Source organism: Aphanomyces invadans (genome assembly GCF_000520115.1).
Source record: "Aphanomyces invadans strain NJM9701 unplaced genomic scaffold supercont1.61, whole genome shotgun sequence".
NCBI lineage: Eukaryota > Oomycota > Saprolegniomycetes > Saprolegniales > Verrucalvaceae > Aphanomyces > Aphanomyces invadans.
This window is the reverse complement of record NW_008580206.1, coordinates 97760-122958: the sequence shown is the minus strand read 5'-3', so window position 1 is coordinate 122958 and position 25199 is coordinate 97760. Positions and strand designations below refer to the sequence as shown.

Here is a 25199-nt window from a genome sequence, read left to right as displayed (position 1 = left end):
ACTGGTGCCTCGGTGGCTGGAGCCTCAGTGGCAGGAGCTTCAGTGGCTGGTGCTTCGGTGACTGGAGCTTCAGTGGCTGGTGCTTCAGTTGCAGGAGCTTCGGAGGTTGGTGAAGCAGTCGTAGTTTCTAGAGTGGTTTCTGGAGTTGGTGTGGGGGTGTTTTGGTTGTATATGTTGCATTGAGCAACGACACTCTGTGTTTCCGTGAAGAGGTTGTGGCCGGTTGAGTCGGTGCAGTCTGCGAGAAGGGCCATGGAATCTGTCGTGAAATCGACACATGCTGTCGAAGCACAAAAGTTGGAAGTGTACTCGTTTGCAGTCGACAGATCGAGTTGTTGGATTGCGGGGTACCACAAACTACCGCTTTCGACATTCCAGTCGGTGGCACAGGCGTCAGTCAGCGCAGTGTTGGTCTTCGCCGACAGGTTCGAGTCTTCCTGGGACTGATCGCATGTGTCTGCTTGAGCCACTGCAAGGGCCAAGCTGAGCGTTGTTGCCAGCAGGGCAATGTGCATGGTCGTACGAGAATCGACGTGTCCCTTCCAGCACGTCAATACGAATGTGGTCGCTGCCTTTGCTACTTGAAATCGTGTATTTTTGTTCGTGCGGTTTTCTCGGGCTATTTCGGTTCCACATCAGCCTGCGATACTCGACAATGGAGCGCTTGGAGCGGTATTTGACCAGTCACGATGGATTCACGAGATGCGACATGGGGAAGGCGGCGGAGCGCTGGGGGGGGCTTAAAATAGGGCGTTCGATCCACGACGACGTGGCTGCCGCTTCCACTTTCACACAACCACGGCGAGCCAACACGGCAGCGGGTGCTACCTGTGCATGCAGCCAACGTGTTCCTGGCCGCACGATGGCCTGGCATGAGTGGGAACGTGGCCGTCATGGCGCGTGTAATATATATATATAGCTCGCTTCGTCCATGTTTTCAAGATGGCGGCAACTTTAAGTTAACAGTGGCTTGTGCCATTTGGTGCATTTTGTACTCACCATTTGCAAGTCGATAAGACATTTATTCGAAGTTCAAACGACATATGTCGGTTTTACAAAACCAAACAAAAAATCTTTTTTTAGACTCGGGAATGTCAATAACACGATCCTTTCAAGTACCTTCTTCCCCAAGGCAAGGTTGGCAACGTCAACAAATTCACAAGGGAGCGTGCCAGATCTTTTCGTATCAAGAGGAGGTGCAGGATGTCGAGCGAGAGCTGTGAGATGGGGCTTCATCGAAATGCAATCTGGGTGAGGAATCGCGGACTCTGGATGTGGGCCCATCCCCACCTCTTCGTGGAGCGCTTACAAAGCAGGTCGAAATTGGAGCAAGGCTCAAGTTCGGGTGAATGTACTCTCGGGCGCTTTGTTCGATACGGCTTGTACGGACAGATTCGCGTATTTTCCGGAAGTTGTGTTCGATTTGTCGACTTCATTTTACTCTTTTGCTACGTGCACAGCGTCTTTTTTTGATTGGCCAAAATTTGTAGCATTGAAGACATTTCGTGGGAAAATTAGTTTAAATGTTACTTATACCTCCAAATCCACACTTGCGTTCGTCAGTTTGGAGTGATTAACTGTAATGAACGGAGGAAGTTGGAGACCTCGCCCAGGGCATCCAGAATCGATTGGATTGGTCCGTGTTTTGAAGACACGTTTGAGTGGCTGGTTCGGATGACACTCTTATAAAATTGCGCTCGGAATGCAGGGCATCCTCGATCCGCGGCATGGACAGCCCCATCAGCATGCTATTTTCCATGAAGAGTCATGACAGACACCCCACGATGCATCTTGCGAAGACACGACCAACTCGATGCCGCCACGAAATCCTCCAAGCACTTTACATCTACCAATCAAATTGTTTCACCTATTTTCCCGGCAATTTCGCCATGTCTAAAATTCTCTCGTCAGCATCATCGGGCACGAGAACGGCCCGATCTGGTTGACGATCCCGTCGATTTCGACGGCACATTCAGCTCCCACAACCACCATTTTGATACGTTCCATGTAGTACCCCATAGCGGCGTCCACGATGACTGTTGTGGGGATCCCTGCATTTGAGAGAAGCTCGGCGGTCTTGTATCCGGTCTCGTTAGGCCGTCCTTCCGTCACGACCACAGAGAAGTGTTTGGATTTGGCAGCTTGGAGCAGGAGCTTTGACATGTATTGAATATGAAGGAGAATCTATTTTTGATTTCGCCCTGTCCTCCTGTCGACGCTGGACGAGAGAAATCCCCTTTCAGCTAGCATCTGTAAGTTATCTCACGTTGCTATTTCGATAGCGCCATCGACTTTTGATCCAATCCACATATTCGTCGGAGGATGGGATGGAGACATGTGGCACAATGCAGTCCCATTTCGACACCTTCAGGGGAGCGTTGATGTGGAAGCGTATCTCGGTGGTGAGGCACAGCGCCATGGAGTTGGTACGTGCGTATTTGGCCTGCGGGAAAGCACTTTCGGGGTTCAATGACACGAGTTTGTTAGTAATACTAAATGACAGGTGCATATAGTATTACTAATGCGCTTTCGTATTCGACGCACGAGTCGATCGTTTTAGTGGCGTCTCGAGTCGCGTTGAGATGGCAGGTGCGCGCCCGACTGTCGTGGACGAGTTCATGGGGTATTTGAAGGACCCCGAGTCCGCCATCGCGGTGGCTGTGATCAAGGTCCTCACTGGAGTCATCCAGCACTCGAAAGCGAGCACGATGATGGAGATCGAGAGTGCTTTGCAAGATGCCGCGGCACAGCTCAAGGCGGCTGCTGCCGCCAACACGCCAGCGTCGGCGACGACGGACAATAAGAAAAACTACGTCGCACATTCGACGTCTGCGCAATCGCTCTCGTCCATCTCTGTGACCGCGGGATGTCAACTCTTCCTCCGCTACGTCACACGTTGCTTCCTCGAGTTTGACGACTTCGACCTGTGCAAGAGCCAGCTCATCGACCGCGGCAAGCTATTCGCAGAGACGTCGTCGACGAGTCGAAAGCGGATCGTAGACTTTGGGCACAACTTTGTGCGCGATGGGATGGTTGTGCTGACCCACGGGGCTTCCCGCGTCGTAACAAAGCTCCTGCTCCAAGCTGCCAAATCCAAACACTTCTCTGTGGTCGTGACGGAAGGACGGCCTAACGGGGCTGGATACAAGACCGCCGAGCTTCTCTCAAATGCAGGGATCCCCACAACAGTCATCGTGGACGCCGCCATGGGGTACTACATGGAACGTGTGAGCATGGTGGTTGTGGGAGCTGAAGGTGTCGTCGAAAACGGCGGGATCGTCAACAAGATCGGGACGTTTTCGTGCGCCATGATTGCGCACGCCATGAAGAAGCCGTTCTACGTCGCCGCAGAGAGCTACAAATTTGCGCGCCTGTACCCGTTGAACCAGAGCGACTTTCCCCACAGCCGCACAGAGGAGAGCATGCTCCTGCCTTCGTGCACCTGCGATCCCGAGCTCGTCCTTCCAAGCCATCCATTGCTGACCGTGGGCAGCCCCACGTGCGACTACACGCCTCCCCAGTATATCTCGCTCCTCTTCACCGACCTCGGTGTGCTCACCCCCTCGGCGGTCTCGGACGAATTGATCAAACTTTATCAATAAGAATTCGCTCCATTGTTTTCCATGATGAGGTAGCACGCACGTCTTGTACGTGATGGTACTTGGCACTCTCATCGGTCGTGACGGCCCCGATCTGCCGTGGCTCCATTAGGACGCTGGGGTGAACTTGCGCACGATGTCGGCGATGGCGCTGTAGCCAGGATCGGACTGCGCCGACGGCAGACCGACCCACTCCCGCCACACTTCGAGCATGCGCTCACTCGCTCGGTCCTTGTATCTATTGCACCCGAAAGAATGGAAGCAACTACACGTTGTGATGACAAAAACGACTACCTTGCCTTGTCTGCTACTCCTTGACCAACGTGTGGCTCGAAGGGATCCGGGTCGGTCGGGGCAAAGTCGTCTGGCGACCGCACAATGTATGCGTACGCAAGCCCCTACATTTGGCCATGTCGTGCGCATGTCCAGCATGCGAACGACTGTACCAAATTCTTCAAGAGCGATTCCGACCAAAATTGCCGGGGCTCGTGACGGAGGGAGTGCTCGAGGGGCCGGGTACATTCCGCTAGCCACGTGATGTTGGCCTTGTCCGATTTGATTGTCTCATCCAGCAAAAATGTCGCCACGCCAAGCTGCTTCATGTGGTAGTCGCGGGCCTATGCATCCAACGACGAAGACTTTATCCACCCTCCATCCACGATCATGCAGTCGCGGCGGCGCGCACCACAGTCCATTCCCACGTTTCATCGTTGTAGTCGGCGTTGGACGGGACGACAGGTAAATGCGCGCGCACGTGGGCCATCCGTTTGGCATTTTGTCGGTGCCATTTCTTGAGCGACTTGTACACTGGCTTGGATGCTGGGTGAAACTGCACATCGCTCGTTACGGCATCTCCACCACGATGCGACGCACCTTGTCAAGCAGGCCGTACGGCACCGTGATAAAGTGGTCGTGGAAAGTCGGGTCGGGAAAGTTGAGTTGGCCGCCGAGGTAGATTCCCCCCGGGAACTTGTCGATGTTGACGCGGACGAGGTCGCGCAGACTGAACCCGCCATCTTGCTACGCACGTCCGTTTAAATTTGAATCGCAACTTGAGTCGCAGCGCTTACGTGGTTGGAGGCTGGGACGAGCCGGTCCCCTGGAAACGACATGGACGGGTACAAGGCGTGCTTGGTCCCAAACCACTTGTACGTCATCATCGAGAGATTCAACACCGTGACGTCGGGGCTACAGCAGCCACTAGCTTGACCGGCGTTGTCGATGTAGCCACAGCGAGCGTACCGAAAGCCTTCGCACCGCTGGAGGTATCGAATTGCTGTCCATTGCAGGTCGTAGTTGACAAAGACGAGGGCGTTTCGAGGGAGCGGGTCCACGAGTGCTTTGGCGTAGTTGTGAATGTACCTACGGCAGACATATACTGGTCCGACTCGGCGCATGATGCTAGGCGTGTACCAGGCCTGGCTCTGGTTGCCGACGTGGTGCCACTGGACGCCTTGCCCAACGGTGCAAGCGATGGACAGCACAACTCCAAGACGGGAAAGCACCCCCGATGCCTCGTTTGCCCGATGGAGCACTGCATTCAGACCCACCCCACCCCACACAAACAACACGATGTTGGGCTGCTGCCAGAATCGCATGTGAACGCCGTAGAGGAGTCCCTCCGAGAGCGGCATATTCGACAGCGCGTGAAACACGACCAAATAAAAGAGGTACATGCACACAACCGCCCATCGAAAGCCTTCGAAGCGGACCCGTCGAGGCGGGTTCAGCACTCCGACCAACGCCAATGGCCCGAGCAAGTACCCTCCCTACGCACAAGTGTTATCGCACGGGGTAAACCAGGCCGGTCGACATGTACTTGGCGTCCAATTGCGTCGTTCAAGTACAGCACCAAACGAGTCGACAACGGCTCCGTGTCGCGGTCGGATGAAAACAACCGAAAAGTTCCGTAGTCTAGCCCGTTTAAGTCACGGCACTGGAGGAGGGATTGCGACGCACCTCCACGCCGCAAGTGGTGAAACAAACCCGCCACGGATGTTACGTCGCCCCACGACCCGGGCTGCGGGTTCCATGTCGATACAATGGGCATGTAGATATAGCTATGACGTCGTGACGTGTCAACGATGGAGATGGCGCTTACGGCAGCAACCCCAAAGTAAAGTAGAACGTAAACTTGGACAGCATCTTGACGCGTAGAGCGTGGCGCTGGGTCCATAGCACCCATGCAATGATGGGGATTTCGAAGAGAACGATCGTGTGCTGGTTGCATAGGGCCAACCCACAAACGAAGGCGCCAAGGTTGGCATGGTTCATGGAGCCAGACTGGGCATATCGAAGCAGCACAAAGATCAGCCATGCAGCAAATAGATTGTTCATCGAAAAGACTTCGGCACTGATAGCGTACGTCCAGATGAGTGGGCTCAACGCAAACGTGACCTAGGATCGACCGGATCAAAATGGGATGTACGTGGAGGGAAGGCCCGTACTGCTGCAGTCGCGGCGGCAACCTTGGTCAGCCACAACGACGGTGACGGTGCCTGGGCCGTCCATGATACAATTGTCGCGTACATGAGCATGCAGCACACCGTGTCGCAGGCTGAGAAACATCAAGTCATAAAGGAGACGTTGGAGGTTGGTACCTGCAGAAAACAGGTTGGCCTTCCACGCTTTAGTTTGTTGCCCCGGCATATTGACAACGATGAAATTCAGCATGTTGAACAAGGGGTAGCCTGGGGGATGAGATACGCCCAAGTGGCACGACTCGGCGACGAGTTCGCCACTGTCTCCGCCGGCAATGCTCGGGTACAGCGTTTGAGAGTACACGCCCAAGATGATCGTGCCGACGAGCCATAAGATAGGATCCGTCGCCACAGAGAGAACTTTGCTCTTGTCATGGCCTATCCCATCTTGGACAGCGTCCGCGGTGGTGGCGCGTCCGTGGGCTCTGCGGCGCCGTTGCATCGCGCGCAATGACACGACAATTCGAGATCTTTTGGTCGCGAAGTTCGAAGTTGATACTGTCTATCCGGATAAACAACCGTACCGTATTCCATCTCGCAGGCCATGGCCATCTGTGACAATATATTTAATGTTACAATGTATGCAATATGACAAGTCACCTAGCTAGAATCATGACGTATGCGCATCTCGCGCGTATCTTGACATGAGTACGTATCCATGTAGCTTTGACATGGGTCAAAGCTACCATTACAGGGCTAGGCCCCATACGTTGGTGTACTGTACGTGTAAATTTGACATTTGGTATGCCAGCCAATACAGTGCTCCCTCAAGGTTTGCTCCCTACTCAAAATCAATTACCTGTGCAAAATGATGGATATAAAGTTTGTGGGGCTTGTTTGAAATGACATTTTGAAAATTTGAACGTGAGGCGGAAACGATGCAAGACATGTGCAGTTGACAGTGGAGTGAAGAATATGTACGCCGTCGACATGTTGACGGCCATGAGATGGTCAATTCAGGCCTGGGATTGTGTCACATCAACTACCATTCGAAACTGCTGGAACCATACCGGCTTTGTTTCCCGCGGCCACTCAATTCAGCGATTGCTCAACTGATAACTGTCAAAATCAATTATCGTGTTTCTTTTGTAGTTTAGTATTCCTTTTACAATTTATTTTTTGACATAAACTTTGAGGGAGCTCTGTATATCAAGTGTGACAGGTACACCTGTCGCCATCGTGACCAAGCCACGGCTGCTGATTCTTGAGCCACGACTTTACAATCGTTGACAAGTGCGCATGCGCCCGTCGGGCCGCCAGAGAAATATCGCCCGCTTGGGGGTGACGTCAGCGGGACATCGACGCCGCAAACATGCACGTGGCTACAATTCCGCGGTAAACAAAACACCCATTGTGGCATCCAACCCCCCGCGAGACATCCGTTATGTTTATGGGCCGTCCCACGTCCGCACTACACTGGGCACTGTCGAGAGATTGTGTGGAACGAACGTGTAGTCGACGACATCATGCCCACACAACGACTGAACGCGCCAGCCCCACGCCGTTAACTTTGTTGGATTGGCAACAGCACTTGGTGAAGCCACATTTCCTGTCCATGCATGGGATGGAGCTTCACTTAACATTACAGACCATACCTTGTGGGGGACGTCCGGCGGAGAGGCTTTGGTCCGCAGGACGTGGGCCAGAACGGTTGCTCGGTCGTGGACGTACGGGGGGCACGGGGTGTACCCAAGAGACTGAAAGAAGGACCCTACCGCGACAAGATTCGGTGACTCATCCACGTGCGCACACAAGTTCTAGACGTCGTCGAATGAGCCGCACCTTGGTCTGTCGTCCAGAGGTACGTCGTGATCGGGACTTGGCCTCCGACGCGCCGAACGTGGGCTTCGACTTCAAGCATCAAGCGGCGGCCGAGGCCACAGCGGCGCCATTCCTTGTGGACAACCACAGACACAACGAGGCACACTGTCGGCGACGACCACTTGAGCAGTGCGTGGCCAACGACGACTTCCTGGTTGGTGGTTGTCGGTTGGATGACCACCAAGAGCAGCCTTGTCTGGTTTGGCTTTGGCTCGAGTCCACGGTGTCGCGTGGCAGCGTGAATAGGCCACTGCGTCTGTAGCAATTCAAAGACCTGCGCAGCCAGGCGAGGTGGCAGCACGTTGTCGCACTCCACCGACACCGCGGCGACCTCGCCAAGCGACATCTTCATGACGAACGCGACTCTTGCAGCGATGCCATTGGCCAATTCGTTTTGGCCAATCAGAGTGGCGAAGGCGCAACATCTGTCGTGAGTTGGACGCAGCGCGGATCGATCGGGTCGTGGCCGCCGGTGGGCGCGCTAGTGGGGTGCTGGCTGGCCCAGCTGTGGCTGTGTGTGCATACGGTGGCCTGCAGGTCGTGTGCCGATGGCCAAAGACCGCCGTGCACGATTAAGAAGTGGGCGTGACTGCTGGTGGGTTTTGTAGGTGGTAGACTCGTGAGGACAGAACCCACTAGTGGTCGGTCCGACTGCGGCGGCCATGACAACTGTTGTGTTGTAGTTTATTGTGACATTTGTAGTTGACGCGCGCTGTGTCGCGCTCTTTCCGTCGAGCATGGGCGGCGCTCAAGTTGTATGCTTGATTGGTCGCGGCCGTGCGCTCTCACTCAAATGGTCGTGTTTCGGTGGTGCGGCGTCATGAACTCGCCATCGACAAGGAGTTGCATGAGATCGTCCAGTGGCGGAGGCGCGCCTCGGTAGTTCCCTGTTAATGCGGACTGGCCAGGGTAGTCGGGTGGATTCGACGTCGGTACTGCGGCAAACGAGCCGGGACCGTTCGACGGCGAGTGGTGGCTGTTCTGGTGGTGGGGCATGTACTCGTGCTTGAACTCTGACCGGAACGAAGATTGGTGGTACGAAGGGGGATGGTACGGCTGGTGCTGCGGCGGGGCCTGGTGATGGTGGTGATAGGGCTGGTGCTGTTGTTGGTGCTGTAGTTGTTGGTGGTGCTGTAGTTGCTGGTGCGGATGGTGGTTTGGCGAATACGTCAGCGACGATTGAAAGCTCCCGTTCGATGGAAACGACTTGTCCATTGCGTACCCACCTGGCGGATGCAGTGGTTCGAGCGCCGGCAGCCTTGTCACTGGAAACGATTCGTAATATGTTTTGACGTGTTGTGTCGGCGGCGGCATTGGATCGGACAACGCACTCAGCGCTGGCAGCGACGTCAGCGCCGGGTGGTACTTGCCGCCGGTAAAGATGGCAGCGGTCGGCGCCTTGTCGTCTCCTGAAGAATGGTTTTCCAGCCACTCGTCCGACATGGCTCGCTTCCGAAGGAGACCGCGCTTCCGCCTCGACACCTTCTCCCGGTACTTTTGCGCGTGTGTCTGGGTCTGTCGTGCGGACCGCGTGCCGACATAGTTGGCGACGACCTGCCACGGACCTTGCGGGTACATCTTGATCGCCTGGAGGTAACGCAGGTGCTCGTCGCGGGTCCACTTGCCCACACCAGGCTGTGTCATGCCAACGGAACGCCAGAAATGCCCGACACACCCACGATCGCCATGGACGCCGCGGTCGCTCGGGTTGTGCCCCCGGCCTGTTCCGGCACACCACGTGGTGCCACTTTAACTTGATGTTTGTATACGTTCTGGTTAATGGATACTGTGACGAGTGCCCAGTTTCCTCTGCCGCGCACCGCGTTGGATGTTCTGGTTCGGCGTCAAGACATCCAACTTCGCGAGGCTGGCTGTCACAATCCCACTGCCTCCGCCCACTCTGCTATGCCGGTCCGGGCGCGGCCCGTGGGTCGGCGTGTGTGTTTGACGGCATCGGTGTCTCCGCGCCGTCCTCGGGCTTCGGACAACCCATCCACGTCGATGTTACGTTTCCTCATCGTCTTGCCCGAGAATTTCGCCGCACATGTGCACATCGACTCGACCGGCGCCGGGCTGCGCTCCCCACGCGCAGGCGACAGCGCTGCCAAGCTACTCGGATCTCGGGACGCCGAGATAGCCGGGTTGTGAAATCCGGGACAAGACGTGTGACAATCGCGGGCGGAGACGACGACATGGCGCGGTGGTCGGTCCCTGTACGTAGCACATGCATGCAGGCAAGATGCCAACCCACGAGGATGCGTCCAGACGGCGGCAGCCGTCGGTCCGAATGCGTCGCGCGATTCTTTCGCGGATCGAGCGGGCGCTGGACCACTGATGTGTCACCTGATTACCTCTCGAAATGAATATGATCGAAACAGCTGGCGGAAGACGCGTTGAAACGGATCAGAGATGTACCTGGGTGAGGGAATATTAAGTTTGAGAGAATCCCACAACATGGGTTCTGAGAAGTGTCAGCGCTCGCGACGCGCGTCCGGCGAGTGGATGGAAGTCGTGGACGGCGACGTGGATGCGATCGCTCCCGGTGGACGCGCCACGGTACAAACTATCGAGCACAAGCTGTCTGGCCAAGGCTGAACGATCGAAACGAAATGCGTCGGGGGTTGGGAAAGGACCCATGAATCCACTCAACACTGCTTCGATTTCTGTAGGTGTTGACTGAACCGCCCGACCAAAGTCCACAGGTCGAGATACGGCGAACACCGACAGCCACAGCACGACCGGAGCATGTGTGGTGTGACTTGTGTGACCTTGACGGCGGGTAATGCCATGGAAGAGGCGGGCTCAACGAGAACTGTATCTACGCTACCGTGATGAGCGTGCGTACTCCACGCGGAGCCTGTCGGATGAGATGAACGAGCTTGTCGTGGAAACCTCTCCAACGAGTGACTGCACGACGCCGCGCCGGCGAACTGCCAGCTGTGTGCGCGCCAGTCGAGCGGACAAACTCGTCACAAGATCTTTCGTTTCTTAGAGGCGTCGCCCACTGGACCTCCAAACGCCTGCCCAAATTGGTGGTCGATTCGGACTGGACCGGATGCCGGGCGATGCAGCTGCATGTTGTTGTGCTGCGACGGAAACGTCGGCATCATCCCGACGTCTTTTGGGAACGGCCGCTCGTCGAAGTACGGGTGGCGCAGCGCATTCGACGCCTACACAGGGTTGAACGACATGCCCGCGTTGTGGCAACTCGACCATACCGTGATGCGCTTGGCTGGGTCGTACGCGAGCATGCGCTGCAGAAGATCCAGGCCCTGCAAAGAAATGGACCGGAGTGAGCTGCACCTGGTGGAGAAAACCCGTCGTACTGCAGCCGACAAGTGCGTTTCAAACAGCTTGGGAATATGGTTGTACAGGTAGGGCGAAGAGTCGAACTGGAGCTTGGCCGCGTGCGGCAAATTCGACATGCCCGGCCAAATGCGGTCGGTCGGTCGGCCCAGCGTCTGGTGGATAAAGCTCGTGAAGCTGGCCGCTGTTCATGGACCGACGAACCTTGTAGATCAGCTGCAGCTGCTCCAAATCGGTGGAGCCATTCATCAGTGGGCGATTCAGAATGAGCTCGCCAAAGATGCACCCGCACGCCCTGGGCGGGACAGTTAGTGCGTAAGCCACCACGGCCATGTACCAAATGTCTATCGATGGCGAGTACGACTCGGCACCCAGGAGCAGCTCCGGAGCGCGGTACCACAACGTGACGACCTTGGGGGTCATGTTGCTTGGTAATGGAAACCCTGTTTCCCTCGCGAGCCCAAAGTCGGCCAGTTTTACTCGCCCAAACCCATCGTACAAGATGTTGGAGAGCTTCAGGTCTCTGCGACGGTGTCACTTTGGCGACCCGACGATGGAGGACACGCGTACCTGTGGATGATGTTCATGGAATGGAGATACTCCACGGCGCTCAAGAGCTCCATGAGGACTCGTTTGACCTAGTCAGACAGCGCGGATGCGCCCACGTTTCGTACGTCGAACGACGGACCTCAGATTCAGAGAATGGGCAGTCGACATTGCTCATGAGTGCCGACAAGTCGTGTTCACAGTACTCAAACACTAAAAACACGCTGGAAGACACATGAGAGGCGCGACAAGTGCAGGAGGTGGGGTACCCCGAGCGCTTACGCCCAACCACGACATCTTTGAGCTGCACGCAGTTCTCCTGGCATAGGCGTTTGAGCAATTTGATTTCGCGGATGGCTGTGATAGGAAACTACCATAGCGAACAAGAACGTGGTGAGGGAGGGAGGCGGGCGGTTGTGGCACGTACGCCGTCCTGCTTTTCGTTGTGGAGGATGACCCGCTTGAGGGCAACGATCTCACCCGACACCTTGTCACGAGCTCGATACACAGTCCCATACGTTCCTTCTCCAATGCGATTGAGTTTCTCGAACTCATCCACGTCCCTGCATGTGCCAAACGCGGCATCGGGCCCAGCGGAAGGTACCGTCGACGTCCGTGGCCTCGACCTCGTTGTCATTGGGGATCGCCGAACTATGATGAGTTTATCCGGACTTCGGATGAGTTCGAACTTCGAAGTTCCGTTGTTCATAAACGCCTTATCCGGATATCAGCGATAGATCGCGTCCGTCCAACGAGGATGCAATGGCGGCATGTGCTGCTCGTGCTGGTTCTGCGAATCGTCCCTGTTGAGTGCCGCCGGGCGCGGCAACCACCCCTCCACGATGGAGGTAAGACCACTGTCGTTAGGAATGCGGATCATGACATGGCTTCGTTTTAGGCAACGATGGGTGCACCTTGGACTTTGGTGTCGGCAGATTGACGATGCCGTGTCGAGCTGCAGACTTTGGGGAGTTTGTGAGTACACGGGCCGAGGACATTCGTGTGGTTACTGCAGCTCCTATCCATGCCTGCCCCGGCTTAACTATCGATGCTGCGCCAGAGATGGCGGGAGACGATAGAGCACTGTTTGTCGTCCATCGTGGTGCGTGCTCCTTCGCGGACAAAGTAATACCCATGCACTTTCCTTCGTCCACGGGACATCATGACCCGTCCGGTAGGTCCGCCAAGTAAAGCAATGGGGTGGGCGGTACATTGTGATCGTCAACAGCGACAACTCGTTCCTTCGAATGCAATCGCCCGACTGGGTTGATGCCAGCGTCGTGGCAGTGTCCGTCCGTCACGACGATGGCACACGGCTGATTGAGTATGCACAAAACATTGCAGCGGCGCCACTGTCGCCATTTGCTATCACGCATCCCATGTCCGGCTATGCACTTTGCTTGGACCGCATCGCGTCGCTGCTTCAGATCAACGCGCCACGAACTGCAGCCGACACCTTTGCACACTGCGCACCCCACACAACATTCCCCCCGACTTCAGACGACCTCGTCCTGCCAAACGAAGAAATCGCTGGATTTTATTCCCGCGTGGCGGCGCTGTTTCAAGCGTCGGGATTCCAATTCACCGACTTCGTGCGGCTGCCCATGCTGGAAGCGTCGTACTTCGCGCTGCATTGTGCGGTCACTCCGACGCCAGTCGTTCACAACCGTTTGGCCAGCGCATACCTTGAGACTGGCAACTTTTTTCTTGCCGCTGAACATTTTGTTCAAGCCGTTCGAGGCACCAACGACGGCGGCGGCGCGGCAAGTTGCGATGCTGCTCTCGCGTATTTCCTCGATGGAAACTACGCATCGTCGCTCGAATGGTATTCGACATGCCAAACAACTCAAGGTGTGCTGGACGAATCGTGTGCTCTTGGATGATGGTGATCGACTCATGCAGGGGCTGCCGCGCACCACTTTCCTCCGCTATACAACACACCCGCATCGAGCCTACGTCAGCTTTTCGCGACCCCACTGGCGGCCGCGGATAAGGCATGCCTCGCAGCGACATGGCCCGCGCCACTCGATTCCACGTGCTGCATCGCCACCTTGGACGACCAGCAACGAGTCACATGGACCTTTCAGTCGCCATTTGTCCAGTTTCTATTTGAAACGTATACACTCGTGGGTGTATTTCTCGACGAGCTTGGGGCATTCAACTCCTCCCTCGTGCATTTCACCCTTGGCCACCACCTCTGCGGCCCAGCGTCCGGCCTGCACGTACGATAGACTGTCAAGACAGGAAGGCGTATGCTTCGTTGAGGCTCCGTCGTAGATTCGCGCCGCCACTGCGATCCCGATTGTGTTTGACAGCGACGACGACATGCACGTGTTCCTTGCAGAGTTCGCGAGCCGTGTCGGCCGCTTGAATAGGACGGGCGTCGATGCTGACGTGGCAGGAAACATTCGCGCCGAGCACGCGGCCTATCTGAAGTGGACCATCACGCCTCCCACCATGTTTGTGGGGTACCAGGTCCAGCATATCGGACCAACCCAGTCGTGGCACAACGATCGTCACGGCCATGAACTAGGGAGTGGATGTGGCGCATCTTCAAGTAGCGGTGGCAAGCATGTACCAGCGACTGTATCCGTCCCTCGCGCGTCCGCTCGAGATGCCGCCGCCGCCGCCGCTCGATACCCGTCAAACCAAGATCAAAGTCGGCTTTGTTTCGTCATGGTTTCGTGTGCATTCTGTCGGAAAACTCATCCAGCGCGTCATCGAAACCATCGATCGGTAAATGTGGCTTTGCATACACGCTCATGGTCGTGTCTAGAAACCAATTCCACGTCGTTGTGTTGGCCGCCACGCATTTCTTTCCACATGACACCGTCGCGACGTCCACCACCACAGATGCCATCACACGCGCGATCCAAGAGGCGGCCGATGCCTTTGTCGTGCTGCCGGCTTCGCAGGACATGGCGATGCACATGATCTTGCAGGAAGCTCTTGACGTCCTGGTGTATCCTGAGATTGGCATGGACGCCTGGATGTACTTCCTCGCGCACCGGCGGCTCGCCCCGATCCAGTGCATGTTTTGGGGCCATCCGATCACGACAGGGTTGCCGTCGATCGATTACTTTATTGCATCGGGTAACGCCGCTCGACGTGACACGATTTGGTCTCACGCGCTTCTGGCAGAGTTTTTCTTTGCAGACTTTTTTGAATCGAACGACGGGCGTCGTATGGACGAAATGCACGGGGGCGCCACGTACACGGAGCAACTCGTGCTCTTCTCGGACCTGTCGACGTACTTTTCCAAGCCCAGAGCACTCCCTCCAGTCGACGACGCAGTGGCAGCATCCATGCGAGCGACGTTGCATCTTCCAGCGTCGGGGCGCATCTACCTCTGCCCTCAGGTCGATTGCCGCCGCCATACGTGGATAGCGATTGAATGATATCGTGGTAGCCCAACCTGATGGGATTTGTCATCTAGACGCTGATGAAGCTCCACGTGGCGTTTGATCAAGCCATCCTCGGTCTCCTCAAACTCGACACGGACGGCCATGTCGTGCTGCTGTACTCGCCAAAGCAACTGCTCTGGAAAGACAAAGTGCATCGCCGGCTCGGTCGGACGCTCGGCAACCGTCTGGTTCGCCGTGTTTTATTTGTCGCGACGCTGCCGCACGACAAGTTTATGCAGCTTCTCGCGATCGCCGACGTCATGATCGATCCGTTTCCGTTCGGCGGAGGCGTGACGACGCTCGATGCGTTCGCAGCTGGCCTGTACGTGGCCTTGCACATGGTCTCGATGCTGACCATCGCACGATGGCTCACGTCGTTTTGTGTTTGGCGCAGGCCCGTGGTCACGTTGCCGTCGCGGCAGTCGGTGCTGCAGCTCACCGCGGGGTTTTATCGGTACCTTTCTCTGTCGACGCACTTGATTGCTTCCAATCTGGACGAGTTCGTCGCGCATGCCGTGGCGATCGCGACCAACTCGACCCTCAAGCTGGCTCTGCAGCAAACCATACACGACCGCCTCCACGACCGCTTTGACATCCCGGACGACGGTCCGCACGAATGGAATACGTTCCTGGCCAACGTCGTCATGTCATCGACCAACGGATCGCCCAGGTTCAGTGCTATGGTGACGAGAAAAGACGGGACAGACCTCGACCGAGCGTCCTCCAAAATACATAGACACGTGGGCTAGCATCGCGCTCCACGGCACTCTTCATTCCAGTGTGCACGCATCCTCATTCGGGCCGGAGGTGATGGCGGACATGCCGCAGTGTGCCCACCACGACCGAGCGCGATGCGTGGACTGTTGGGACGGAGCGGTAGGATCAAGTGAGGCCGTGTTTAAATAAGGCGGCGCCTGGCTTCTTGTCGACGCGATCCATGTCGTCTGGAATGACTTCGAACCGTACCGAGTCTTCCCACCCACTCGACCGGCCGCGGAGGCTGTCGGTCGCGTTGTTGCTAACTGGAGACGACGTCGCACTGAAGCGGCCGCGACTGGCGCGGTCGAGGGCCTCAAGCAAGTAGGCCTGTTCGGTCAGGGACTGGTTGACTTTTGCAAAGCTATCGCGCATGGACGCATCGTCTCCTCGCGGGGTGCTGAGGGGAGTCACCGTCCGACTAGCGACGTGGCTGGTTGTTTCCTTGGCCAGCGTCAACGTCGCTTGAGCACGGCACGAGATTTGCCACAGCTGTGCTGCCACCGACTGCTGGTGCTGGGCTTCATTCGGATCCAGGTAGTACAGCGCCGTCGACGGGAGGCTCATGGATTTCGTCGAGCCAAAGAACGGCTGCTGCACCGACGACGGCAGCATCGAGTCGTGCTGGGAGCCCGACGACGTGCGATTGAAATGATTGTCCAAGGACATCCTGGATGACGACGCCTTGGCCGGGATCGCGATGGCCTTGGATCGAAAGTGTGGCAATGGCGGGCCGCCAGGATGCGTGGACTGGATGGCTCCAAACGATGACCTGCCCGTAGATCGTCGTGCCTGGTCTCGGCCATTGACGGAGCCTGAACGGTGTGCCATGAGTGGAACTCAGTTCGACAAAGAGTTACCGAGGGTTGGCAGCAGCACCGAGGTTTCATGTGTTGGCATCGATCGTTTGCACTTTGGCCGGGGCATCTCGACGCAGTGGAGACAAATCTTGTCCCCTGCAATCGTCGAATGGGCCGTGTTCGAATCATTGCAACCGCAGCCCCACTGGGCAGCGAGCTGAGTGAACGACGGCCGCACAACCGTGCATTTCTTGCACATGATCTGTGTCATTCGATCAGGAACTCGATACAAGAATCGTCTAGAACACGTCAACGTACGTCGCCGCAGGCGCGGCAGTGGTGGCGGCTTCGAAACAGCGTAAACGCACTGCGACACACGTGGCACACGCGCCGGTCGCTACAGACATGGGGCATGTCGCTCTCGTTTTTTGTCAATGGGTGCACCTACCAGTCGGGAACCCAGTCGGAGCGATCGACTGGAGGCTTCTTGGACACGCGATACGATTGTAAAGCAATGTCAAGCAGGCTGAGCCTGGTCGCGACGGAGCCCATCACGCGCTCGACCAGCGCCTTGGACAAGCTGCTGGGCGATTCCATCGTTCCAAACCACGTCAACCGCGTGCCTGCCGCCGTGGCTTGGAAAAACATGGTCGTGCCGAGATTCGAGCGAGTCAGCCCGAGCGATTCCTCCTGGCTGGCGCAATTGGGCGCGTCCACGGACGTCCACGTGATGTACTGGGTGTCGTCACGAGTGCCCATGGTTTGGAACACGCAAAAGTCAGTTTTCAGCGTCGACGACAACCGCGTGGTGGATGGAGGGGTCTGCAGCGCCAGCCAAGTGACCCCGGCAAACGTTCTCGGGACCCCGGGACCTCCGACGTGGCGCTGGACGCAGTGAAGCATAGCAGCATCGACAAGTGAAGTCGACAAGAACACTTTTCCCCATTCGCGCAGCGCCAACGTGTTGTCGGCGTACATAACGTCCTGCAACTCGCCGGGGAGTCCGCGTACGTCGGCATGGCATTCAAACGCGACCGTGTGGCCGGTGCCAGCCGTGGCAGGTTGTGTTCGCGTGCGAACACTGACGCCATGACGCTCCAAAACCGAATACCCGTGCTCGTCTGTGCGGAACGCTGGTCGGCGGGACGACGTTGTCCCGGCAGGGTTCTGGGAGGAATCGGTTCGAAGGCGGGCGAGATCAGCCGTCAGTTGTGCATTCGCAGCTTCCTCAAAGGCAGTCACGAGTGGCTTCGGCAACGGCATGCGCGGAAAGTAGTCGGCTGGCAGCGGCATCGATGGGCTCACAGTTGTGGCGCTGTGCCGCGATCTGCCAATGACCCATCGTGGAAGGGCCACCAAGCCCACGTTTCAGTTGTCACGACAGAGACCGGCCCCACTTTTACATGCAATAAAATTCCACTCGCCAACGCCAGCATACGAAAACCAAGTACATTTAAATTGTCCGTCACCCCCTCAGATCCACGGGACCGAAATGCCCTGAAACAATGGACACATTTTTTTAATAGATTTCTAGTTGTCACGGATATCCAATATTTTGAAGTTTTTTATTTTCCCATTGTCAGGAAGTCATGGGTGCTGTAACATCGTGGCCTATTGCGGCCGTCCACTCGACGGCGGGACGATCCATCACGGCGACCGTGACATTTACCCAACGAGCGCAATGCTGCACTCGCCTGGGGCGACTCCCAGAGCAGCCTCTTGTGTGCGGCCAACGACCCCAGAACGCCGCGGACGAGCACCCCACCCATGCAAACTTGCCTGCTTCGACAACTGGGATGTCCCAGACGTTGAGTCTGTATGTCCACCCTAGAATTCTGCGCCGTGGGTTTGTAACTCGGAATGGAATGTTTGGTGAAAGGTGGGAAACGTACCAGGAACGTCCGGCGTCGACGAGGTCACATGCTGTCGCCATTCTCACGTGCGAGGTTGACGGGTTGGATGCATCTCTCAAGCCAATGGCTGCGCTTACGGCGCGGAACTCGCCAGCGCGCCGACGCCACCCATGGCAAAGTCTCCAGAGGAAAGAATGCCCGACGACTCGACGTGCTCTCGCGGGTCGTTTGCGTCGTCGTGGTGGCGGTTTCGGATTGGACCACGACAGCACGCGTGCGATTGGTCGATTCATGTTCCGGATAACGACTTTTTCCGGATACTTTCCACCAAAGTACACCTCGTGCGGCACCGTCGACGATGGAGCGGACGGCCGAGTTCACGCGGATCACGCAGCTGTTCTCGGACGCGCCGATCATCATGGCCAAGCACCGACCGCTGTCGAAGTTTGCGCGTGTGGCCCAGCAAATCTCTGACGCGATCTCACAGACCGAATCGCTCTTGAAGGAGCTGTCCAACCTAGTCACGAAAAAACACATCACGGTCGAAGACGACCCGACCAAACAGATCTCAGACATCGTAGATATTGTCAAGCAATCGATTCCACCGATGCTAAAGGACATTGAAATCTTCGAGGGTGCCGTGGCCGGCGAAGTACGTGCCCTTAACAGGGACGCATGCTCTAACCCCATGACGAGTAGAATCAGCAGCAAAAGCACTTTTACATTGTCTGCAGCTCGCTCAAGATGCGCATGTCCAACTGCGGCAAGGCTCTCCAGGTACACGCCATCCCTATCCTAAGCCCTCCTCTTCCGGATCAGCGATGTCACGACATGAGTGTTGCATTCCAGGAAGGCATGCAGAATCGCGCCACCGTCATCAAGAAGCAAAGCGAGCGTCGCACCAAGTTCGGCTTTACTGGGCAGGCTCCAAGTGTTCAAATTTCGACGCCACTGACCATACGCAACAAACTCCAAACGGCGGCGGTCCCTGCCGTGCCTCCTGCACCAACGCCAGTCCTGCCAAATCACAACCAGCCACTTCACCACCCCGAACAATCTCCACACCCATCGGGGGCCACGGCTCCGCTCCAATCCGACGCCCCAGGAGGTTGGTTCTACTCGTGTGCCTGTGTTCTTGACGCGTGGCTAGATGGAATACTCCGTCGACGCCCGTTCATGAACTCCACGGCAGCCACTGCATCCTTTGCGCAACAGCAACACCAGCAGACGCTCATGCGGCACCGGACCGCGCAAAGTCGGTTGAACGATGCACAAAACATGGAAGCCACGATCATCGAGGTTGGTGCAATTCGGTCACACACGTCCACAAGACACATGCATCGCCAATAGATTGGGGGCATGTACAGCCGGATGACAGGATTGCTAGCGAGCCAGGTGAGGCCGTCCCTTCTTCCATGGACTGCCATCATTTTAGTCGTTTGGTGTGTCGTAGGAGGAAACTCTGGGCCGCATTGAAGACGACATGACAACAGCGTACGTAGTCAGCTCCGTCCCAGTTGTGCAAGGACTTGATGTCGGGTGTTTTCTTGTAGGCACGTCAACGTCCAGAGCGGATACGTAAGCTAGCCATCTCTCTCGATCCACCGCCATTCGACGGCATCCTGATGATGGCACTCGTGTGTAGGACGAGCTGATGAAGTACTTTTCAACCGTGAGTTCGAATCGGTCGCTTATCGTCAAGATCTTCGTCGTCCTCTTGGTCTTCACCTATCTCTTTCTCGTGGTGTTGTAACCTAAATACGGTCGTTCATCATACAACGTGCGTCCCGGTCCTATTTTTACTCTAGCAAGTTGCGAGGCTCCCGACGGGGCCGCATGCGGTGGGTAGCTGCACTCATCGTGATTGCCGCCAGCGCCCCACTTCCCCTCGATGGATGGTACAACTGTGCGTACTACACGTTTAGCCAACGGCGCCGCCTTGCCGATGCAAACGCGGCAGCCCACCCTCGTGGTTTCCACAGCATGCGCGGTTCCCCATGGGCATCGTCGTACCACGTCACCAAACATGCCGCGATCGGAAGCACACAACGCAGCGCGACTGCGTCAGCCGCGTCGACGTCGACTCCTTCTGCTCAGTGCGCTACGTTTGCCGTCCCGTTGTGCCATCCCGGTGTCTGCACCAGTTCAAAAACCATCGACGTGTTTGTCAAGCGCATTCCGGCGGCGGGAAGCGCGACGTCCGTTTGGCTTGTACAAGGGGGACCTGGGGCATCGAGTGTGGCCAGTACGTTCGCCATGGGCATCCTCCGCGACGCTCATGCGATGGCTAGTGGAAGGATTTATGCTCGACTGGTTCATCCGAATGAACGGAAAGGTGTCTGTATACACGATCGACCACCGAGGCACGGGGCGCAGCGAATGGCTAGGATGCGACGCCACTCAAGCGGAGACTGCCGGGAGCGATGGCGGCGCTCCTGTCACGGTGTCCGAGCTCCCCGACTGCTTGCGGTCGATGCAACGGCGCTATGGTCCGTGCCGCTTGCTTTACATCGTTGTGACCACGCCACGCTAGACTACCAACCGGCCGCATTTTCCATCACGAGCGCCGCCAACGACGTTGCCGCTGTCATCTCGTCGCTTGGCGAGACTTCTGCGTACGTTTACGGCGTCAGCTACGGCACCGCGGTCGTGTCCCGCGTCATGCACTTTAGTCCGTCCGTCGTCCGAGGATTCATCCTGGATGGGGTCCAGTCGGAAGCGTTCCCGACCTGGATCGACGCACCGACGTTTACCAACTGGGACCGCGACTTTAGCGATGTCGGTAGGGGCTTGATCCATGGGAGATGCCTGACAGTCACGGAGAGCACGCCGCGTAGCTGACAGGTTCCTCGACCTATGTCACGACGATGCGTTTTGCCGCTCCAAGTTTTCGACGTTGCGAGGAACGCTTCAGGTGCTGTATGCTGACCTTGACAGCGGGAAGCACAACTGCACAGCGTTTGTAAAGTCGCTTGGAAACGACGACATTGCGCCGTCCAACATTTTGCGAGCGCTTTTCGGGTCTTTCTTCCCCGACATGGCCATGCGACTCCTCGTCCCTGTGTTCATCTACCGCCTCCGTCGGTGCACTGCCAATGACATGGACGTCATGACGTTTGCACTCATTCGAGTGTACGGCGACTCGGAAGGTGGTGGGGGCGGCGATCCCCCCGATGTCGACGCGCCAGACTCGTCCATGTTGTACAAGACGATCGTGTTCTCTGAACTATGGCAGCGCCCTTCGCCCGGTCTCATGGACCTCTACCAAGTCTTCGCCAACTCGACCATGAGCAGCGGTATCTACTCCCAGGTCCTTGAGTACTGCCTTTTTGCTGGCGTCGTCGCGGCCGAGCAAAGTTGCGTCGATCTTGGAACGATGCTCCCGACCACCGCGTCCGCCACCAACTTCACGTACACCCCTGATACGTACTTTAATGTGACTGCTACGATCCCGCCGCACACGTCGGTGCTCGTCCTGAGTGGGAAGCTCGATCCCCAAACGCCACACAAGTACGCCGAAGACCAGTTCCAACGAATGGCTGGGACGGCGAAGCGCATGTTTGCCTTTGAGTACGCTGCCCATGGCACGATCGCGACGACCCCCGTGATCACTCCGGTACCAATGAATGGCAGAGGCGAATCATGGACAACGTTGCTCATGTGTATTCATGGGCTAGAACCACCCAACGTGCGCTGTGTCCCTGATCCTGTCGTACGTCCAGAATCAAGGCGACTTAGACGCGATCGACACGTCGTGCGTCGCCCGCGTTCAGCCACTGGTGTTTGAGTGGACCTCTACCGCTGCCAAGGATGCATTTAACGTCACAGATGCGTACGATGGTATCGTTGGGGAAGACGCACCTCGTCCAAAACCGACGACTGCTGCCCCCACCGAACGTCCTGACAACACACAAACGTCGTACTTGACGGGTGTCGTTGTCGCCTGCGCATTGCTGGGTGTGCTTTCAATTACCCTTGTCGTACTGCTTCGCATGCTCCACCAGCTCGCGCGGCGGGACACAGTCAGCAACATTGCGGTCCAAGCGTGAGCTGCGAACGCGAGGAAGAATGTCACAGGAATGAAATGTCCTCGACATGTCCTTTTATCCTTTTCATATCCGGTGTTTGACTGAAACACCCGCTAAGGTTAGGGAGCCTTTTTGGATATTTGTCTGGCGCGATCTTTTCAGGCGCATGCTGGACGATCCTGCAGCAGCAACAGACGAGTCGCGATGCTGATCAGCTTTGTCGAGGTCGACGGGATTTTGTACTACTGCCCGCTCGCCGAGTTCAGCTCTAGGTACGACAGCCCTCGCTTGGAAGGTAGTCTGGTCGTGGCGGACCCAATCACAGCGGAAAGCCCACTCACGAATGCCAAAAGTGCGAGCGGCAAGATCGTGCTCGTGCAACGCGGGGGATGCGACTTCCTCAGCAAAACGATACAGGTCCAAAAGGCGGGAGGTATCGCGGTCATTGTTGCCAACACAGACGAGGAGAACCCTCAGCTGGCCTTTGTGATGGACGCTGGACTCACGCGATCCGGTGTCAGCGCCAAGATCCCAGCATTGATGGCCCCATTCGCTACAGCTCAGCACTTGTTGGACTTGGTCGGGGCGACTACCAGTCTCAAACTGAACATAGCGATTGTGCTGTTGGATGCCGCCGAAGCATCCACCGTTCTCGATGCACAGGAGCGCTTGCGGCAGCAACATGCACGCGAAGCCGACGCTCTGCGGATGCAACTGGAGCGCGAGAAAAAACAGCGGGAGGCCACGATGTTGCTGCGTAGTCGCCTCGTCAAGGACAATCAAGCAGCTAAAGCATTGGTGGACCATGTCCTTCCTTCCACTGAGCTCGCACATCGTCAAGTCGGCGGATTGGCAACATCGTTCGCCGAGGCAGCAGACGAGAGTGTGAGCGTCGTCAACACTGTGTACATCCCTCCTGAGCCACCGCTTCTGTCTACGAAGTCATCGGCTGGCGCAGTGACCGCCGAGCCCATCAAGTCCCCTATGGCGCCGAAGCTGCTTGGCATCCTCGAGGCGAACTCGACCGGATTACTTGTGTTGGACGTCCAATATTACTGTGCCATGCCGCACGTCGGGAAGCACTCGAGCATGGATTGCACAACTGGCAAGGAGTACTACTTTGACCGGATCAAGACGACCATGGTCCCCAGCATCCAGACGATTCTTCAACTCATGCGTCAGAGATCGATGGAGATCGTGTACGCCACCATCGAAAGCATGACCAAGAACGGCCGCGACCGAAGCAGAGCACACAAAGTCGCCGGTATCCATGTAGCCAAGCACAGCTTCGACGCCAAGGTGCTCGAGAGCGTGGCGCCTACCGACTACGACATTGTGATCCCTCGGACGGCGATCAGGTACGGGGACAACTTGAGTCTCACTTGCACAGACTAGCATCGTGTGTAGTTTGCTTGGTACGACCAACGCTGACTACGTGCTGCGAAACCTTGGCATTTCCTGCCTTGTCATCGTGGGTGTGTCCACGTTGGGCACTGTGGAGACGACGGTTCGTGACGCACTGGACCGAGGCTACACTGTGGTTGTCGTGGAAGACGCCGTAGCGTTTGAGACCCCCGAGGAGCACATGGATGTCATCAAGAGAGCGTCGCGGATGGGGGCACATATCCTGGACACCCGCGACCTTCTCTTCGAGGTCCAGACGACGTGCCCGCCGCGCCTTGCAGTGGAAGCCGTTTCGATGTAACCGAAAACATCTATCAGTATAGTGCCCATTTATGACCAATTGAAGACGCAATTTTATCTCACTTTCCGCAAGAATAAAGAGGCGTTCAATCGATGACTTGAAACGCCGACAACGGCGACCATTTGCCGACGGCAAATTGTGCACGTTGGCAGGACGCCGTCATGATGGAAGCGGAGGCTGCCGCGGAAGAAGACCAGGCTCATGGGTCAGGAAATGGCTACCTCTGGATCCTGCCCTCGCCGCCGCAACCTGTTGCGGGTGACGACGACGACGATGAAACACAACAGCCGCAGCGGTTCTGGTTTGAAGTCACGTCGTTTTGCTTGCAGGTTGGTGCCACCCCGCTTTGCTAGATCATCCAAACCCATGTGTGTATGCGCACAGTGGCGTCTCGCCCCTCGCTCAGAGCAGCACACAGTCAACCGCATCGCGTTCTCCGACGTCGCACAAGTGGCTCCGTTGTCGTCGACCAACCTGCGCATCACCACGTTGACCTCCACGCTTGTGCTGAAGGCTCCAACTCGCGATGTTCGCAACATGTGGCTGCAAAGTTTAGGCGATGCTATCTTTTGCTCGGGCCGTCCTCCAGCAGCCAGTCCCGTAGTCCTCCTCCACGAGTGCATGGTGCGATGCGATGTCGATCTGCTACACTGATGCCATCGTCAGGACAACAACGACATCGAGTACTTGAAGCATCTGCTGTCGACCAATTCTTCGCTGATCACGTCTGCCGACGACGAAGGCAATTCGCTTCTCTTGCGTAAGTTGGTGTTCGACCACCTCCTTGACTTTTCCTCCCCCAGAGGCTTGCAAACGGAACGCATCCGTCGAAGTTCACCAGACGCTGCTTCAGTACGGCGTCGATCCTCACTCGCTCAACTGGGAGTAAGTCGCTCAAACG

General features: G+C 56.7%; 13 protein-coding genes across 45 annotated transcripts; 7 read left to right on the top strand and 6 right to left on the bottom strand.

Moving 5' to 3' along the window:
- Positions 1 to 1893: 1893 nt before the first annotated feature.
- H310_14121 (hypothetical protein) lies at positions 1894 to 2163 on the bottom strand (the record flags this gene model as incomplete). Its single annotated transcript, XM_008881914.1, has 1 exon — positions 1894 to 2163. One exon carries the CDS (start codon positions 2161 to 2163, stop codon positions 1894 to 1896), a length of 270 nt encoding a protein of 89 aa, XP_008880136.1.
- Positions 2164 to 2539: 376 nt separating this feature from the next.
- H310_14119 (hypothetical protein) lies at positions 2540 to 6630 on the bottom strand. Of its 14 annotated transcripts, XM_008881900.1 has the most exons (13): positions 6200 to 6536; positions 6047 to 6156; positions 5701 to 5996; positions 5559 to 5659; positions 5419 to 5513; positions 5013 to 5368; positions 4842 to 4961; positions 4670 to 4787; positions 4473 to 4619; positions 4285 to 4428; positions 4046 to 4216; positions 3894 to 3997; positions 2540 to 3837 (listed from the first exon to the last, which is right to left on the bottom strand). In XM_008881900.1, exons 1-13 carry the CDS (start codon positions 6519 to 6521, stop codon positions 3708 to 3710), a joined length of 2214 nt encoding a protein of 737 aa, XP_008880122.1. In that variant the 5' UTR covers positions 6522 to 6536; the 3' UTR covers positions 2540 to 3707. The 14 variants fall into 14 exon arrangements, with proteins under 14 accessions (XP_008880122.1, XP_008880129.1, XP_008880121.1 ...); XM_008881907.1 differs by having other exon boundaries at positions 5701 to 6156; positions 6200 to 6630; XM_008881899.1 differs by having other exon boundaries at positions 4842 to 5368.
- Positions 2542 to 3624, top strand: H310_14120 (hypothetical protein). The gene has a single exon (XM_008881913.1). The coding sequence runs from the start codon at positions 2583 to 2585 to the stop codon at positions 3600 to 3602; it is 1020 nt and encodes a 339-aa protein (XP_008880135.1). The 5' UTR covers positions 2542 to 2582; the 3' UTR covers positions 3603 to 3624.
- A 953-nt stretch (positions 6631 to 7583) lies between the features above and the next one.
- Positions 7584 to 8252, bottom strand: H310_14118 (hypothetical protein; the record flags this gene model as incomplete). The annotated part of the gene is made up of 3 exons (XM_008881898.1): positions 7584 to 7628; positions 7675 to 7790; positions 7862 to 8252. 3 exons carry the CDS (start codon positions 8250 to 8252, stop codon positions 7584 to 7586), a joined length of 552 nt encoding a protein of 183 aa, XP_008880120.1.
- Positions 8253 to 8529: 277 nt separating this feature from the next.
- H310_14116 (hypothetical protein) lies at positions 8530 to 10374 on the top strand. The gene has a single exon (XM_008881896.1). The coding sequence runs from the start codon at positions 9658 to 9660 to the stop codon at positions 10261 to 10263; it is 606 nt and encodes a 201-aa protein (XP_008880118.1). The 5' UTR covers positions 8530 to 9657; the 3' UTR covers positions 10264 to 10374.
- H310_14117 (hypothetical protein) lies at positions 8690 to 9544 on the bottom strand (the record flags this gene model as incomplete). The annotated part of the gene is made up of 1 exon (XM_008881897.1): positions 8690 to 9544. The coding sequence occupies one exon, from the start codon at positions 9542 to 9544 to the stop codon at positions 8690 to 8692; it is 855 nt and encodes a 284-aa protein (XP_008880119.1).
- A 489-nt stretch (positions 10375 to 10863) lies between the features above and the next one.
- On the bottom strand, positions 10864 to 12403 carry H310_14115 (CMGC/CDK protein kinase). 9 transcript variants are annotated; one of them, XM_008881890.1, is made up of 9 exons: positions 12180 to 12403; positions 12022 to 12122; positions 11895 to 11976; positions 11777 to 11844; positions 11544 to 11729; positions 11411 to 11501; positions 11227 to 11361; positions 11119 to 11172; positions 10864 to 11070 (listed from the first exon to the last, which is right to left on the bottom strand). In XM_008881890.1, the coding sequence occupies exons 1-9, from the start codon at positions 12387 to 12389 to the stop codon at positions 10870 to 10872; spliced, it is 1128 nt and encodes a 375-aa protein (XP_008880112.1). In that variant the 5' UTR covers positions 12390 to 12403; the 3' UTR covers positions 10864 to 10869. The 9 variants fall into 9 exon arrangements, with proteins under 9 accessions (XP_008880112.1, XP_008880111.1, XP_008880115.1 ...); XM_008881889.1 differs by having other exon boundaries at positions 11895 to 12122; XM_008881893.1 differs by having other exon boundaries at positions 11227 to 11501.
- Positions 12404 to 12483: 80 nt separating this feature from the next.
- Positions 12484 to 16086, top strand: H310_14114 (hypothetical protein). Of its 3 annotated transcripts, XM_008881885.1 has the most exons (10): positions 12484 to 12600; positions 12651 to 12877; positions 12931 to 13603; positions 13655 to 13974; positions 14030 to 14227; positions 14286 to 14488; positions 14529 to 14845; positions 14894 to 15111; positions 15189 to 15478; positions 15551 to 16086. In XM_008881885.1, exons 1-10 carry the CDS (start codon positions 12510 to 12512, stop codon positions 15903 to 15905), a joined length of 2892 nt encoding a protein of 963 aa, XP_008880107.1. In that variant the 5' UTR covers positions 12484 to 12509; the 3' UTR covers positions 15906 to 16086. The 3 variants fall into 3 exon arrangements, with proteins under 3 accessions (XP_008880107.1, XP_008880106.1, XP_008880108.1); XM_008881884.1 differs by having other exon boundaries at positions 15189 to 16086; XM_008881886.1 differs by lacking the exons at positions 15189 to 15478; positions 15551 to 16086 and having other exon boundaries at positions 14894 to 15158.
- H310_14113 (hypothetical protein) lies at positions 14632 to 18077 on the bottom strand. Its single transcript, XM_008881883.1, has 4 exons — positions 17161 to 18077; positions 17031 to 17109; positions 16773 to 16974; positions 14632 to 16727 (listed from the first exon to the last, which is right to left on the bottom strand). The coding sequence occupies exons 1-4, from the start codon at positions 18003 to 18005 to the stop codon at positions 16039 to 16041; spliced, it is 1815 nt and encodes a 604-aa protein (XP_008880105.1). The 5' UTR covers positions 18006 to 18077; the 3' UTR covers positions 14632 to 16038.
- Positions 18078 to 18886: 809 nt separating this feature from the next.
- Positions 18887 to 20339, top strand: H310_14112 (hypothetical protein). 10 transcript variants are annotated; one of them, XM_008881874.1, is made up of 8 exons: positions 18887 to 19217; positions 19265 to 19342; positions 19415 to 19673; positions 19716 to 19864; positions 19916 to 19960; positions 20019 to 20059; positions 20119 to 20143; positions 20211 to 20339. In XM_008881874.1, exons 1-8 carry the CDS (start codon positions 18924 to 18926, stop codon positions 20316 to 20318), a joined length of 999 nt encoding a protein of 332 aa, XP_008880096.1. In that variant the 5' UTR covers positions 18887 to 18923; the 3' UTR covers positions 20319 to 20339. The 10 variants fall into 10 exon arrangements, with proteins under 10 accessions (XP_008880096.1, XP_008880098.1, XP_008880100.1 ...); XM_008881876.1 differs by having other exon boundaries at positions 20019 to 20143; XM_008881878.1 differs by having other exon boundaries at positions 19916 to 20059.
- A 62-nt stretch (positions 20340 to 20401) lies between these two features.
- H310_14111 (hypothetical protein) lies at positions 20402 to 22614 on the top strand (the record flags this gene model as incomplete). Its single annotated transcript, XM_008881872.1, has 5 exons — positions 20402 to 20810; positions 20857 to 21054; positions 21099 to 21347; positions 21403 to 22181; positions 22243 to 22614. 5 exons carry the CDS (start codon positions 20402 to 20404, stop codon positions 22612 to 22614), a joined length of 2007 nt encoding a protein of 668 aa, XP_008880094.1.
- Positions 22615 to 22797: 183 nt separating this feature from the next.
- H310_14110 (hypothetical protein) lies at positions 22798 to 24298 on the top strand (the record flags this gene model as incomplete). Its single annotated transcript, XM_008881871.1, has 2 exons — positions 22798 to 23951; positions 24001 to 24298. 2 exons carry the CDS (start codon positions 22798 to 22800, stop codon positions 24296 to 24298), a joined length of 1452 nt encoding a protein of 483 aa, XP_008880093.1.
- A 103-nt stretch (positions 24299 to 24401) lies between these two features.
- On the top strand, positions 24402 to 25199 carry H310_14109 (hypothetical protein). Its single transcript, XM_008881870.1, has 4 exons — positions 24402 to 24627; positions 24683 to 24922; positions 24965 to 25058; positions 25102 to 25199. The coding sequence occupies exons 1-4, from the start codon at positions 24460 to 24462 to the stop codon at positions 25185 to 25187; spliced, it is 588 nt and encodes a 195-aa protein (XP_008880092.1). The 5' UTR covers positions 24402 to 24459; the 3' UTR covers positions 25188 to 25199.

Excerpts from the sequence above, each read along its gene's own strand:
- H310_14115 (XM_008881887.1), bottom strand. The coding sequence starts at position 12,389 with ATGACAACGAGGTCGAGGCCACGGACGTCGACGGTACCTTCCGCTGGG. Across the intron at positions 11,362-11,410 it reads AGCTGCAGCTGATCTACAAG|ACGCTGGGCCGACCGACCGA; the intron begins GTTCGTCGGTCC and ends TTTATCCACCAG. Across the intron at positions 11,071-11,118 it reads ACCCAGCCAAGCGCATCACG|GCGTCGAATGCGCTGCGCCA; the intron begins GTATGGTCGAGT and ends AACCCTGTGTAG.
- H310_14109 (XM_008881870.1), top strand. The coding sequence starts at position 24,460 with ATGATGGAAGCGGAGGCTGCCGCGGAAGAAGACCAGGCTCATGGGTCA. Across the intron at positions 24,628-24,682 it reads TCACGTCGTTTTGCTTGCAG|TGGCGTCTCGCCCCTCGCTC; the intron begins GTTGGTGCCACC and ends GTATGCGCACAG. Across the intron at positions 25,059-25,101 it reads AGGCAATTCGCTTCTCTTGC|AGGCTTGCAAACGGAACGCA; the intron begins GTAAGTTGGTGT and ends TTCCTCCCCCAG.
- H310_14114 (XM_008881884.1), top strand. The coding sequence starts at position 12,510 with ATGCAATGGCGGCATGTGCTGCTCGTGCTGGTTCTGCGAATCGTCCCT. Across the intron at positions 12,601-12,650 it reads ACCACCCCTCCACGATGGAG|GCAACGATGGGTGCACCTTG; the intron begins GTAAGACCACTG and ends GCTTCGTTTTAG. Across the intron at positions 14,846-14,893 it reads CGATTACTTTATTGCATCGG|AGTTTTTCTTTGCAGACTTT; the intron begins GTAACGCCGCTC and ends CGCTTCTGGCAG.
- H310_14119 (XM_008881899.1), bottom strand. The coding sequence starts at position 6,521 with ATGCAACGGCGCCGCAGAGCCCACGGACGCGCCACCACCGCGGACGCT. Across the intron at positions 6,157-6,199 it reads GGCCAACCTGTTTTCTGCAG|CCTGCGACACGGTGTGCTGC; the intron begins GTACCAACCTCC and ends GATGTTTCTCAG. Across the intron at positions 4,429-4,472 it reads CGTACGGCCTGCTTGACAAG|TTTCACCCAGCATCCAAGCC; the intron begins GTGCGTCGCATC and ends AGCGATGTGCAG.
- H310_14113 (XM_008881883.1), bottom strand. The coding sequence starts at position 18,005 with ATGCCGCTGCCAGCCGACTACTTTCCGCGCATGCCGTTGCCGAAGCCA. Across the intron at positions 17,110-17,160 it reads TCCGACTGGGTTCCCGACTG|CGACCGGCGCGTGTGCCACG; the intron begins GTAGGTGCACCC and ends CCATGTCTGTAG. Across the intron at positions 16,728-16,772 it reads GGTGCTGCTGCCAACCCTCG|GCTCCGTCAATGGCCGAGAC; the intron begins GTAACTCTTTGT and ends CACACCGTTCAG.
- H310_14116 (XM_008881896.1), top strand. The coding sequence starts at position 9,658 with ATGTTTGTATACGTTCTGGTTAATGGATACTGTGACGAGTGCCCAGTT.
- H310_14112 (XM_008881873.1), top strand. The coding sequence starts at position 18,924 with ATGGAGCGGACGGCCGAGTTCACGCGGATCACGCAGCTGTTCTCGGAC. Across the intron at positions 19,865-19,915 it reads TGGAAGCCACGATCATCGAG|ATTGGGGGCATGTACAGCCG; the intron begins GTTGGTGCAATT and ends CATCGCCAATAG. Across the intron at positions 19,961-20,018 it reads CAGGATTGCTAGCGAGCCAG|GAGGAAACTCTGGGCCGCAT; the intron begins GTGAGGCCGTCC and ends GGTGTGTCGTAG.
- H310_14120 (XM_008881913.1), top strand. The coding sequence starts at position 2,583 with ATGGCAGGTGCGCGCCCGACTGTCGTGGACGAGTTCATGGGGTATTTG.